The 15,098-nt window shown below is 39.3% G+C and overlaps 1 gene segment (V, D, J or C); it reads left to right on the plus strand.

Moving 5' to 3' along the window:
* The first annotated feature begins 4,687 nt into the window (after window positions 1-4,687).
* Window positions 4,688-5,513, plus strand: LOC122114183. The segment is given in 2 exon segments: window positions 4,688-4,776; window positions 5,164-5,513. Coding segments are annotated over 2 exon segments (438 nt in total).
* The last annotated feature ends 9,585 nt before the right edge of the window (window positions 5,514-15,098 follow it).

A 15,098-nucleotide genomic window follows, 5' to 3' on the forward strand; every position in this document is an offset into this window, starting at 1 on the left:
TGCTGAACAAGGACACAGGATGACGCATTGCAATGATGATACCCACAAGACTCGATATTGGAAATGAACTTTACATCTTTGGGGGGGAGGTCTGAGGGAGGGAAGGGATAGTAGGAGAAAAACAAAGGAGGGAGTAACAATGCTTGACAAGAAATGTACTCATTACCTTACTCATGTAAATGTAACCCCTTTGTACAGCATTTTTACAATAAAGTCAAATTAAAATTTAATTAATAAAAAATTTTAGAAATCCTGGTTTTAAAACATTTAATGTTAGAATAATACCACTAGATGGCAGTGAAATCCCACAGTATATATTAAAAGAGCTATCTAGCTAAGTTTTCTATGGAAATCACAGAGTTTAGTGTTTTATCATCAACAAAGAGTCTCCAGGCTTGGGTATTTGACTAAGACCAGGGACACTCAGAAGGAGCTGTCAGCAGGCTGAATTGTGGGGGAATGTCTTCTGTTTTTGGAATTTAGAGACTGGAAGCTTGGCTTTGCCTCTTTTTCCTGCCTTATTTATCAGCAAAGGCCACCTTTCAAGGATATGTGTCCTTGGAGAAGTCTGTAACAGTGAGTGAGGTGATGTGAGTTCCCTGAGACTGTAGCAAGTCCTGTAGTGCTAGTGTCTTGAGGAGATGTGGCCCTGGATGGCTCTGTCTCTGTCTCTGTCACAGACATCAAAGTCCTTGTGAGGTCATTACAAGAAAGTGAACAACCAGGAAGAGAGTCTAAAACAGATGACACTCTAGACTTCCCGGCTTCCAGAACTTTGATTTTATAACTATTCCGTAAATTTGTCTACCAGCGCAAGATATCTGTGTTCATCATGGCATTGCAGGGAAACTAAGTCAACAAACCAGCTCTCCCTGAGCAGGATCAGCCTTAGGAATTGGCATGTAGTTTGGACATGTAGTGGCAGACTTGCTTCTCTTCTTCCTGCTTTTCCAGCCATGGTAAGGAAGCAGGACTCAGGCTCCATTCAAGAATGTTGCCTATCAGTTGAAGGTGTAAGCCTGCTTTGTTTATGGATCAGAATCAAAAAAACATCAACTGAATTGGATGCATTACTGGTATTGTTTGTAGATGTACATACACTTTTTCTTCTGTAAGCGACTGAGAAGATCCTTTTTATCCTAACACTCTTTTCTCTACATGGCCCTTAGCTCAGACTTTATCATGCCTCTCCTGACTTGTACATGACATACCTATATACTCTGGGGTGTCAGGGTTGTGCCATTACTTTGGATTCACATAGGAAAGAGAAGGCTATCTAGGTAAAATAAAAAGCAGTATGTATGTATGCATTTGTGCATTTCATTTTTTATTCTTATTATAATAGTGTTCCTTGTAGAGATGTTTCATCTCCTTGGTTATGCTTATGTATTCTTACTTTTGAGGAAATACTTTCATAATTTCAGTTTTCCTCATTTGGTATGATGTTGAGAATAGTTTTGCTTCATATTTGGGGGGGGGGGCTGAGGTAATTTTTTTCTATCCCTTGTCAATTGAGAGATAATTTATCAATCACTCTTCTCCAATTCATGGCAACATTTTAACTTATTATCTTTTTACATTTTCTGGTGCTTCTCTGTATCTAACTTGCCAAAAACAATGACCACTACGGAGCCTCTACAAGTGCACCACACCTGGGAAGAGCAGACCATCACCTGGTATGCACTTGAGAGCAAATGGCCAGCAGGACTGATCACCAATTTCACAATGTTCCAATCCTGAGAATGAAACTCTTCCATGCCTGGTTGTTTGGCAAGGAAAGCTATACTTTGTCCTGTTTTGAGAAGCATAAATTCAAATCCTGGTATTCTACAAGGCTTATGTATCTACAAGAGGCCAGTGCGGGTGGCTCATGCCTGAAAAGCTTTCTAAACAGAAGGCTGAGACCTGCTGATCCCAGTTCAAAGCGAGCCAAGGAAAGGAAAGTACAAGAGACTCTTTCCTCCAGTTAGCCAACAATTACAGAAATGGAGATGTGGCTCAGGTGGAAGAGTGCTGACCTTGAGTACAAAAGCTCAGGGCCATGGCCCAGACCCTGAGTTCAAGTCCCAAGACACACACACACACACACACACACACACACACACACACACACACACACACACACACAAACACACACAAAGTAAAAAAATGCACAAAAATTTAGTCATATATGAGTCTTCTTATGGTTGCTCATCCTTGGGGTGGGGGAAATAAAAGGTTTTTTTTGATGTATATCATTTTGATTTATATCATTTCTTTTGATCTATATCATTTATAACTCATATACATGATTGAAGTTACAACCTAATGGGAAATTGCCTGTGTTAGTCATTTCCCCTTCCATGTGATTGGCATTTAATTTCTGTTTGGAACTTTCTTTCAGTCCTGGTATCTCAAAAAGTATGCTCATTCTCTTTGCATAAGCAAGCAGCAAAGGAATAAATGAAATAATTTACAAATAACATACTTATAAGATGATTTCTTTGTTGCTTTGTATGTCACTCCCCTATGGTGTAACCCATGTTTTCACTGTATTTGGTGTTGGTATAATTTAGGGAGGAGAAGGGAAAAAACATATTGTTTAAATAGGGATACATGTGGCCCCACTGCAATAATGAGATGTACAAGACGTTTCGTCGAAAAATGAACTTTACAACTTTGGTGCTGAGGGGGAATAAGGTGGGTGGGTAGGATGGGGGAAAGTGGAGGAGAAAGGAATGGATGGGAAGAGGAAACAAAGGAGGAGGCAACAATGCTTGATAAGAAATGTACTCATTATCTTGCTCATGTAATTGTAACTCCTCTGTATGGTGTTTTTACAATATAAAACATATTTTAAAATAATATATACCACATATATGGTATATATGTGCACATTAGAATGAAACTAGGAGGACGACAGAGAAACAGAGAAACAGGGGAAAACATACAACAGTGGGACCTATCAGCTGCACTGGAAATTGATCAAAGCGAACTAAACAACTCAATGGAAGCAATGGGAGGGAGGGAATGAGCAGCAAAGAGGGAACAGCTGACACTAAGCAAAAGCAAAGAAATGTATATATCACCAAATGTAGAAGAGATAATTGTATTGTCAGAGCTCATAGAATTAACAAACTTTATGAACCATGATAAAGATAATTTGTCCCACACATTCTTGTGTTTGTGACTATAAGTATCACTTACTTTGTGACTATAAGTATCACCATCCTGTGAAATTTGTGAAATTTATTTAATCACTTAATCACAATAAAAATTTGCTACAAAATAAGTTTAATAGAAAAAACGTTTTGTGTAACCCATAAGAAAATGTCACAAACAGTGGCCAATAGCAACAGAAATGTATGTTCTTCAGGCTCTGGATGGTGTAAGTGGAATATGAATTCCTCTAAACAACTCTGAGCCAGCATTCAGTTTCTTAGTAGCTTAAGATGAAACTTAAGGGAAGACGTAATCTTGAGTGTTATACTGACACATGAAAACAGCTCTTGCTGGGTTCTGCTATGGGGTGTGGAGTCCTGGCTGTGGCTGCCCACATGGAATGCAGGCAGGACAAGGAGGGACTAATACAGAGTTAATAATTTTTCCAGGAGCAGACTCTGTAGAAAGATTAAAAAATAGATATTGCAATAGTCTGACTAACTAACTGAATGTAACTGGTGTTCTTGTTCATTCTGTCTTATAGAAGAGAGAGAAATATTAAGAATGCTGTTGTTAGTCTGGTGAAGAGTTATGCTGAAGAAGTGCCATTCCATATTTACTGATTGTGAAATGGACTATGTAAAATTTGGTTTTCTCTGTCATTTTTCTCTTTCATTTAGAAATGTTATTAGTTCACCCTCTGTAAGGAGGACTTTATGCTCTGGATTATTTTGTTTTGACACAAGTAATCATAAGAACTTAATTTATTAGGCCCTCTAAGAAGGACCTTTTTTTTTTATCACTTGTAGGGATTGAACTCAGGACCTGGATGCTGATCTTGAGCTCTTTTGCCCAAAGCTAACACTCTACCCCTTTCAGCCACAACACCACCTCCAATTTCTGAATGATTAATTGGAGATAAGAGTCAAAAGGGAACTTTCAGCCTGGATTTGCTTTGAACCATGTGTTCAGAACTCAGTCACCACAGACATGAGCTACCAGTGTCTGGCTTATAAAGAACATCTCTAACAGTTGTTGATAACTTGCTAATCATAAGTTAACTTTGTTTCAGTGATGTCAGATTAACTCAAGAATGTATTTGATTTCCTTACCTAGTTGTAACCACAGTGGTATTGGATAGAAGTGTTGAGAAACAATGGCAAATGAAATCTGTGCACAGTATCTTTCTCTAGAATAACCAGAAGAGGGCCAATCAAATTGACCCTCCAGCAAAGCTCTCCTGGACACACATTTCAATTGAATTGGGCCTCTAGTGTTTTAAGTTGACAGGGTCAAGTATAAAACATCCTCCCTGCAGATCCAGGCATCAGGGGAGAGGGGTCCTTTTACCCACTGCTGGAGCCAGCCTGGTATTTGTGGGTCTTTTCTCCAAACACAGAAGAAATTTAAGTCACTTTCTTCACCAGAGAGATGCCCTTGCCCTCTTCTTTGTTCTTCTCACACTGCTGCACCCACCTGCTGATTTGCATAGTGCTCCCCAAGGAGAACTTTCCAGCCCTAGTTTGACATAAAGGCTCATCTTGACCATGACTTCACTGATCAAATCTCCTGGATTCCCAGCTAAAATGAGACTCTGTTCTTGTGTTCTGGGTCTCCTAATGCTCTGGATGACTGGTAAGGGCAGAGGGAGATGAGGATGGAAAAGGGGGTTGAGGGTGAGCCCTCAGGGCCACTGCTTCTTGTTTGTATTCTGTTCATGGGTTAGATGCACAGAACTTGTCCTCTAGAATGGGGCAGGTGAAGTTAATTATATGAGAGTGATGAACATTAGATGGAACCAGTTCCTGAGCTTTGTTGACAACTATGACAAGTGTGTAGAGGGTAGAATACATGAGATCTAGAACCTCATTTATGTTTTTTAATATTTGTATATATTTTGAAATATTGAATGGTTTTAAGATAGAAGAAAAACCCATGAAAAGGATTGGGAATTAATATATAACCACAGAAAAAATTATATACCATATATAACGTTGTACTTTTCATTTATTTTAATTTCAGTGTCCAGTGGTGATATTGTAATGACTCAGACTCCACTCTCCCTGCCTGTCACCCTGGGAGAGACGGTCTCCCTCTCCTGCAGGTCTAGTGAGAGCCTTATAGATAGTGATGGAGATAGTGCTCTATCTTGGTACTTGCAGAAGCCTGGCCAGTCTCCAAAACTGCTGATCTATTGGGCTTCCAACCGAGCATCTGGGGTCCCAGAAAGATTCAGTGGCAGTGGGTCAGACACAGATTTCACACTGCAAATCAGCAGGGTTGAGGCTGAAGATATTGGGGTTTATTACTGCATCCAAGGTATAGATACTCCTCCCACAGTGATACAGTCCTTAACAAAAACATCTCTGTAGGGCTTGGCCCAGCTGTTCTATTTCAAAGCTTGTCTGGGGAGCAGCATAGCAAATTCTCTGAACCGAAGCAGTAGTGTCAGTTTGGAGGATTTGACAGAAGATGTCATACCAAGGACCTTGTCCAAGTGGGATCTTGGATTACTTCAGCTTCCAAGGACTCTCAAAACCAGAATTTATAATGTTACTGCAGAAGTCAATTTATCACTTATTCCCAAATGTGAAAGACAAAGACAAAAACATCTACCACCAGCATGCTATTTCTATAGTTTGAAGAGAATTACAGAGTCAAATCCCATGCAGAATGACTCAAGAAGCAGTAGTAGCTAGGAATTGAAGAATGAGTCACAAAGCTAGACTTAAAATGAGACGGATTTTTTAAAATAGTAATGTTACTGAATATCACCAAATAAATAGAATATGTTTGTTAAATATAAAGCAAATTAATTATATGACTCAGATGTTAAAACCTTGTTGCTTAATCAACTCATGATTTTGAAAGTCCCATTATTATTTTTAATTGTGAAAATACTATACATAGGGGTTATTATTACATGAGCAAGGTAATGAGTACTCTTCTTATCAAGCATTTTTGCCACCTCCTTTGTTACCTCTTACCATCCCTGCCCTCCCATCTTCACCCCAGAGCATAGTTACAAAGCTCATTTTTTGACATAATGTCTCATACATCTCATTGTTGTGATGGGCCCCCCTATATCCCTATTTAAACAATTTGTTTCTTCTCTTCCCCTTCGCAATTTATACCGACATCTAATAGTGAAAACAGGGGCTTCCTTGGCACAGGCCCATTTTTTTTTAAACAAGGTACAAATTGAAGTATGACTCTGAATAATGCTTTGTTCCATGGCCGTTTCCTCCAGTCCTCCTCTAATGTTGGCTCTTTCTCACCTTCTTCTTACAGCTTAGAACAATATGTTCTTCCCTTCCAAAAACCTACCATTAGATGGCAAACAAGCTCACAATGAGCAAAGGCTTCCCCTGAGACTTGAGTGTGTATTGAATTTTCTCTCAGAAAATGCACAGACCACTCAGACATCCAAAGCAGACCCCTGCTATTTCCCTCAGCATAGGCATCATCTTAGGAAAGGACCATCCTTACCAGTTTCTCTATTACATTTAAGTTCTCCTAATCCCTCTGTCACTGATAAATCGAAAATATCTCTACTTCCCCTGGTGGTAAAACATGAAATAGCCTCATAGCCACAGCTGTGCTGGGAGAAGTTCTATACTTACTGAGTCCCAAACAGACAGAAAACATTTATAAAATTATCCACTGACTATATCATGAGCTTTACTAGGGAAGCATTTGAATATCTAAAAGAACCACAAACCACACAGAGAGTTGGTTTTAGTGCCAGGGGCAGACAATACTATCGAACAAATGCTATTTCTGCCAATGCGCCCTCTCTGCTCCTGCCAACACCACTCCATGAAGCAAGGTGATGTCAGGTGAGACAGGGCTTATCCATATGTGTCCTGATTGACCTGAAACTCTCCATATTCCTTCCTGTGTCCCCCTGAGTGATTAGGATTACACATAGGCAGTGTCTGTGGTAGAAACAGTCCTTTCATCTCAAATAGCTTGTATTTGTATTTCACAGAATGTCACCATCTATCTATCTTATACCTTGCATCTTAAATAAGAACACTACTTTTAAACAGATCTTTGAAGGCATTTTAGGAACACAAATGAACACAAATCATTTTGCTCTGGTTTACATGGCAGCTAGCCTGTGAGACATCAGTGACACAGTGACCCTGAGATCCCTGTGTGCAGATCAGTTTCTCACTCTATGCACACAACAGTTCTTTTATTTTTAAATAAGATTTTTCTTATTGTGAAAATACTGTGCAGAGGGGTTACAATCACATGAGCAAGGTAATTAGTACATTTCTTACCAAGCATTGTTGCCTCCTCCTTTGTTTTTGCCTACCATCCCTGCCTTCCCCATTTCCACAACTATATTTCCCTCTCCCCTCCCCCACCACATTCCCCAAATTATACCAACATCAAATACAGTGAAAACAGGTGTTATACTGTGGGAGAGGGACATATAAACCAACAAAAAATTACGTGGTACCTTATAAATACATTAGAAACAATTGCAAGAAAGAATGAAAACCACTTGTGTTCCTATCTTGGGGTTCATTTCGCTTAACATCATCTTATCTGACCTTTTCTGCTTGTCTCAGATATACACTAGTTATTGCAAATAAGGGAAACCATGGGACCTATGTTTCTTTGGGCCTGGCTTACTTCACTTAATAGAATTTTGCCCAAGTCTTTCCATTTCCTAAAAAATGGTGCATTGTCATTCTTTCTGATGGAGGCATAGAATTCCATTGTGTATATTTACTGCATTTTATTGATCCATTCATCTATTGAGGGGCATTTGGGTTGGGTACCTATCTTAGCTATGGTAAATAATGCTGGAATAAACATATTTGTTAAATTAATTCCTAGGTATTTTATTTTTTGTGGGGCTATTACAAATGGAGTTGCTTTCCTAATTTCAGCCACAATTTTCTCATTGTTGGCATACAGAAAAGCCATTGATTTTTAGGGGTTAATTTTATAACCTGCTACTTTGCCAAAGTTTTGAATCAGCTTGAGTAATTTGGGAGTGGAGTCTATGGGATTCTTTAAATACAAGATCATGTCATCTGCAAAGAGGGAGAGTTTTATTTCTTCTTTCCCTATTTGGATCCCCCTTTATGTCTGCATCTTGTCTTATTGCTGTAGCTAGGCATTCTAATACTAGGTTGAGGAGAAGTGGAGAGAGTGGACATCCTTGTTTTGTTCCTGAGTTAAGAGGAAATGGCTTTAGTTTTTCACCATTAAGTATAATGCTGGAAGTAAATGTGTCATATAAAACCTTTATTGTATTGAGGAATGTTCCATGGATTCCTAATTTTTCCAAAACCTTCATCATAAAGTGGTGTTGGATCTTGTTGAATGCTTTTTCTACATCTATTGAGATAACCATGTTGTTCTTATCCTTGCTCCTGTTGATATGATGAATAATATTATTTGATATGTGTATATTGAACCAGCTTTGCATCCCTGAAATGAATCCAGTTTGATCATGGTGTATGATTTTTTGGATGAATTGTTGAAGTCGATTGGCCAAAATTTTGTTGAGAAGTTTTGCATCAATGTTCATCAAAGAGATGGGTCTATAATTCTCTTTCTTTGATGAGTCCCTGCCTGGTTTTGGGACGAGGGTTATGATGGCTTCATAGAATGTGTTCGGTAGTGAACTTTCTCTTTCAATTTCATTGAAGAGTTGGAGGAGTATTGGTGTGAGCTCTGCTTTGAAGGCCTTGTAGAATTCCGTTGTAAAACCATCTGGTCCTGGACTTTTCTTAGATGGGAGGTCTCTTATTGCTGTTTCTATTTCAATGCTTGATATGGGCCTGTTAAGCTGGTTTAACTAATCTTGGTTTAGTTTTGGCATGTCAATATTTGCTAGGAAAAGGTCCATTTCTGCCAAGTTCTCAAACTTATTAGCATAAAGTTTTGAGAAGTATTCCCTTAAAATGTTCTGAATCTTGGTTGTTTCCTTGGTGATATTTTCATTCTCCTGTCTGAGTTTATTAATTTGGGTGTGTTCTCTTCTTTTTCTGATAAGATTTGCTAAGGGTCTGTCAATTTTGTTAATTTTTTCGAAGAACCAACTCTTTGTTTTGTTGATTCTTTCTATTGTTTTTTGGATTCTAATTCATTTAATTCTGATTTAATTTTAATTATTTCTTTCTATCTACTGGATTGGGGTTTATCTTGTTGCTCTTTTTCAAGGAGGTTCAGATGTCTCATTAAATTGTTGGTTTCTGATCTCTCCAATTTGTTGATGTAGGAACTCAGAGCTATAAACTTGTCTCTGAGTACTGCCTTTGCTGTGTCCCAGAGGAGCTGGTAATTTGTGTGTTGATTTTTGTTGAATAGCATGAACATTTGAATTGCCTTTCTAATCTCTTCCTTGATCCACTCGTGATTCAACAGTGTGTTGTTCAGCCTCCATGTGTTACCGGACTTTCTTTGGTGGCTTTTGGTGTTGAGTTCTAATTTTATTCCCTTGTGGTCTGAGAGAATACAAGGTATCACTTCAATGTTTCTGAATTTGGACAAGTTTGCTTTGTGGCCTAAAATGTTGTCTATTTTAGAAAATGTTCCATGTGCTGCTGAGAAAAACGTGTATTCTGATGTTGCTGGGTGAAATATTCGGTAGATGTCTGTTAAATCTAGTTGATCTATGCAGTTTTTTAGATCTGCGGTTTCTCTGTTGAGTTTTTGCCGAGTTGATCTATCTAGTGGGGAGAGTGGTGCGTTAAAATCCCCAACAATTAATGTCCTTGGAACTATGTGGGATTTGAGGGAATATAGTGTTTCTTGGATAAATTTGGGTGCTCTGTTGTTTGGCGAATAGATATTTAGAATTGTAATATCCTCCTGAAGGAGAGATCCCTTAATTAGTATGTGGCCACCTTCTTTATCTCTTCTCACAAATTTTAATTTGAAGTCTATTTTATCTGATATTAGGATTGCAATTCCTGCCTGTTTATGGGGGCCATTTGCTTGGTAAATTCTGTTCCAGCCTTTTCCATTGAAAATGTATTTGTTTGTATGGGCAAGATGTGACTCCTGGAGGCAACAGATACAAGGATGTTGTTTTTAATCCAACTAGACAATCTATGTTGCTTAATTGGAGAGTTAAGTCCGTTAATGTTAAGAGATAGGACTGAGAGGTATTTGGGGTTCCTGCCATGTTATCCACCTTCTTGGGGGCTGAGAAAACTGGGTTCTTCCTATGGTTCTTGGATTCTCAGTTTGAGTGCTGTTTCTTGGCCTTTATTGTGGTCTTGTTGGTTTTCTATGTGTAGGTAATCTTTAAGAATCTTTTGTAGGGCAGGTTTGGTGGAGATGTATTGTTTCAATTTTTTAATTTTTGCTATGGAAGGTTTTTATTTGGCCTTCAGTTATGAAGGAGAGTTTAGCTGGGTACAGTATTCTTGGTTGATATTTGTTTGTTTGTAGGGCATGGCATACATTATTCCAGGCTCTTCTTGCTTTGATTGTCTCTGCTGAGAAATCTGAGGTGATTCTAATTGGTTTCCCTTTATAGGTGATTAATCTTTTCTCCTTGACAGCTTTAAGGATCTTTTCCTTGGTCTGAATTGATCCTGTGTGGACTATAATGTGATGGTGGGATGTCCTATTCTGGTCTGGTCTATTTGTAGTTCTAAAAGCTTCTTGTATTTGAATAGGCCTATCTTTTTGCATGTTTGGGAAGTTCTCTGCTAGGATCCAATTAAACAAATTTCCTAGACCATTAATTTCTTTTTCTAGGTGCTCCTCTACACCCATTATCCTTAGATTAGGCCTTCTGATGGTGTCTTCCAAGTGTTGGATAGATCTATCATATTTCTTGGACTTGTCTTGAATGGTTATAAGTTCTTTCTCTATAATATCTAGCCTGTCTTCAATCCCCGGGATTCGAGCCTCTGCATGGTCTAACCTGCTGACAAGACTTTCTTTTTTGTTGGGGGGGGGGGGGTTTGGTCTTGGGGCCTGAACTCTGGGCCTAGGGGCTGCCCCTCAGCTCTTCAGCTCAAGGCTAGCAATCTAAGTCTTCAGCTCAAGGCCAGCACTCTATCACTTGAGACACAGTGCCACTTTCGGCTTTTTTCTTTTTGCTTTTGTGGTGCTGAGGAATCAAACCCAGTGCCTCATGCATGCAAGGCAAGCGCTCTACCACTGAGCCACCTTCCCAGCCCCTGGTGTCAAGACTTTCTACTTTGTTTTTCATTTCTTTTCCTTCTAGTTGGTCAGCTTTGATGGCTCCAAAAACTTTGTTGAAGCTTTGTTTTAGATCTTGTATGAACTTCTTTACTTCCTTAATTTGGTGTTCAGTGTTTATTCTCAAATCACTTAGTTGATTGGTTATGGTTTCCTTGGACTCCCATTCCTTCTGTTTGGTTCCATTCAGCATTCCCTTTGTGGTCTCCCTGACTTCCTTCTGCTCTTTGTTAATGGATTCCATGAATGCCTTTAATGATCTTTGTGTATTCTCTTCCTGCTCTCTCAATTCCTGTATTACTCTTTGCTTAGCTTCCTCACATTCCTGCCATTCCTGTAGTTCTCTTTGAATGTTCTCAGCCTGCTCATGCCATTCCTGCCTTTCTCTTTGAGTATTCTCAAGCTGCTCATGCAAATCTTGTATCAGTTTTTTAGTAGCTTCCTCACGCTCATGATATTCCTGTATAAACCTTTGGATTGCCTCCTCTCTCTCCCTATCACGCTCGTCCAGAGTCCTTTGTATTTTTTCAATCTCTTTATTTATCATGTTTGCCAGCAGTGTTTGTAGATCTATTTGGGCACTCTCCTCTAGTTTATTCATTATCTGTTCTGTCCCCTGATTATCATGAGTGGGAGTTGAGATACCCGGACTTGCTATTTTTCTTATGTTTTTCCAGCTTATTCTGACCATTTGGGATGAAAATAACACAAGTTTTGTGCTAGAACACTAACTTAGGGCAAGCATCAACCAACGTCTGTATTTGCACAGTCAATAGTCTGCAGATACAACCTAGTTCAACAGATACATCTGTTCAACATCAAACAACTATATATTAATATGCTAGGAACCGCAAAGAAGAATTTGGTAAACCAGAAATTATTAGGTTTAGGAAGAGATGTGGGTAGAAAATAGGAATAGAGTGATGTGGGAAGGCACAGGGAGAGTTAACTTAACTAAGTCCTAATCTCAAAGCAGGATTTAGGTTGGATAGGATAAAAGTAGAGAGAGAAAAAAAAAGAAGAAAGAGAAAGGGAACAAAAAGAGACCAGAAAAAATAGAAAAATAATTTAAAATATTATGCAAACTATTCAGAGAAGAACATGAATATAGTGAGAGAAGGGGAGGGATATAAAGGAGATGTGCAAAACTTAAAAACAAAAATACTTAAAATATTAGATAGGTATAAAGAGGTAGTACTGCTATTAAGGAATTTAAGTCTAAGATGTTTTGAATTGAATAATAAATTTGTGGATTGAGTGTGTACACAATGGGGGATAAGGTCTAATAATCGACTATGGGTTTATCTGAGGATGCACAGAACAACAATTAAGTCACATAAAGAAGAAGGAAAGAGAAGAAAAGGTGAAAAGGATAAGAAAGAAAGAAAAAAAGATCAGAAGTTCAGTAGAGGTAAAAAAAAAAAAAAAGAAAGAAAGAAAAACGCACACACATATATACTCCTAAAATAAAATTCTAAGAGGAAAAAATAAGTTACTAGAAAACAATTGTTTTTTCAAAAAAAGGTAAAAGTTAAAGATTTAAAAAAAATTTTAGAAAAGAAAATTTTTTATAAAACCTACAAAAAAAAAAAGTTCTTTGATTGTTTTGGGAGGATTTGGTTGGAAAAAATCCTGTATCTCCCTTGTGACCGTAACCAGCCTCTTGTTGGACTGTCTGGTCTGCTTGTGTTCCTGTGGCTTGGTTTGTTTCTTAAGTCAGTTTGCTTGAACAGGCAGAAAACTGCTGTGCTTTACCCAGGGTTTTGCGATCCTCCTCCTAGGTTAGTTCAATGGGAGACAGATATGCTTTGAGTATCACAAAAGAGGGAGATGGCTTTTTCCACAAGTTTGGAGATGTTATGATGAGGCTAGGTTCTGGGTAGAGTTGAGGCCTTTCAGCAAACAATAGCTTTTCCTGGGGGCTGGTTTGTGAGAGACTCACAGAGCCCAGCCTGGAGCCATTCTCAGGGTTTCTGTTTACTAAATTTCAATAGATTGTCAAGGCTGCTAAAGGGAGGGGCAGCCTCTGGCTCTGATTACCAGGTGAAGAAAGCCACTCCTAGAGCTGGCGCCCCAGCTGGTTGACTTTTCCCTGGGTGGAGCTGAGTCTGGCAGGTCAGGTAAGGCTCTTTTGACCTGCTAGATGACTCTAGATTTATTCCAGGGCATGAGTTGGAGCTAGCAGCTCCACTGAGCTTTGTCGGTATCCAAGATGGAGATCTCCCGTACTGGGGGTGGGGGTGGCCTTACCTCCTCTGCTCCCTGAGAAGGAGTGAGGACGTCAGGCTTCTACTCATGCCGAGTCTTGGTTCCTGGGTGGTCTCTGGTCTGCGAACTGCAGGATGAAGATGTCTGCTCCTTGTCAGTTCTTGCTGGTGTTGAGTAGAATCCACTCGCCTGCCGCGTCTGGCTCCTTTGTCCTGGACTCTCTGTGATTCATGTATGGGAACTGCAGCCGCCGAAGCCACCACTGTCACCACAGCAGCAGCTGCTGGCAAGTGCTCAGAGCTGTCTCCTTGCATGGATTTTTCCCTCTCTGGCCTAACTCTCTGTCCTGTGAAGGCACTCTTGGTGTGATTCTCTGGCTTAGGATTGTTCACTGGAACTCTAAAACTGCTTTCTATGCGAGAGCTCCTCCGCCATCTTCCCTTCAAATTCTTTAAGACATTATAATTTCCCTAAGTTCACAGTATTGTGGAATAGTGATGCTAGTTAAAGTCACAAACACATTCTAACTTTCATGGGACAAATTGTCTTTCGTGGTCAATAACATTCATGAGTTCTATGAGCTTTGACAATACAGTATTTCTTCCACATTGGGTGATATGTACCTTTCTTTTGTTTTGCATAGAGTCAGCTTTTCCCTCTTTCCAGCTTGTTCCCTCCCTTCTATCGCTGCCATTGGGTTGCTTAGTTCGTTTTGATCAATGACCATTGTAGCTGATGGGTCCAGTTGTTTTATGTTTTTCCCTGATTCCCTCTAATTCTGTGTATTCCTCCTGGTTTCCCTCTGGTGTGCACATATATACAATATATGTGATCAGCAGCGTAGTTTTATTTAGTAGTGATTTGACCAGATGAGTGGTCCTTTGTTTCCTTTTTTTTTGTTCTTCTCAATATGATATTTATTTTGAATTTTTTTAAAATTGTGAGTCCTTTGTTTCTTAAGCCTTGTCAACTTTGTCATATCACCTTTAAGTTTTGGATTTAACATCCACTTACCAGGGAGTCCATGTGCCATTTGTCTCTTTGCTTACCTCCCTCAACATGATTTCTTCTAGCTCCAACAATTTCCCTGCAAATACCATTATTTTGTCCTTTCTAATGGCTGCATAATGTTATATTGTGTGTAGATACCACAGTTTTTGGATCCATTCATCTGTGGTGGGACATCTGGGTTGCTTCAATATCCTGTCTATTGGGAACAGTGCTGCAATATACATGGAAGTGCATGTGTCCTTTTATACTGGTTCCTGTTGTTCGGGATATATGCCTAGAAGTGCTATGGCTGGGCCATAGGGGAGATCAATATTTAGCTTTCTGAGGACACTCCAGACTGCTTTCCAAAGTGGGTGTATAAGTGTACATTCCCACCAGCAGTTCCTCTTTCTCTGCATCCCTTCCAGCATTTGTGGTTGGCTGACTTGAGAATGTGGGTCATTCTGATTGGGGAAAGGTGGTATCTCAGGGTTGTCTTTATTTGCATTTCCTTTACAACCAGGGATGGTGAACATTTCCTCATGTGTTTCTTTGCCATTTTTAATCTCTTC

The sequence above is a fragment of the Dipodomys spectabilis genome, unplaced genomic scaffold (genome assembly GCF_019054845.1).
Source record: "Dipodomys spectabilis isolate Male_0828 unplaced genomic scaffold, ASM1905484v1 ptg000106l, whole genome shotgun sequence".
NCBI lineage: Eukaryota > Metazoa > Chordata > Mammalia > Rodentia > Heteromyidae > Dipodomys > Dipodomys spectabilis.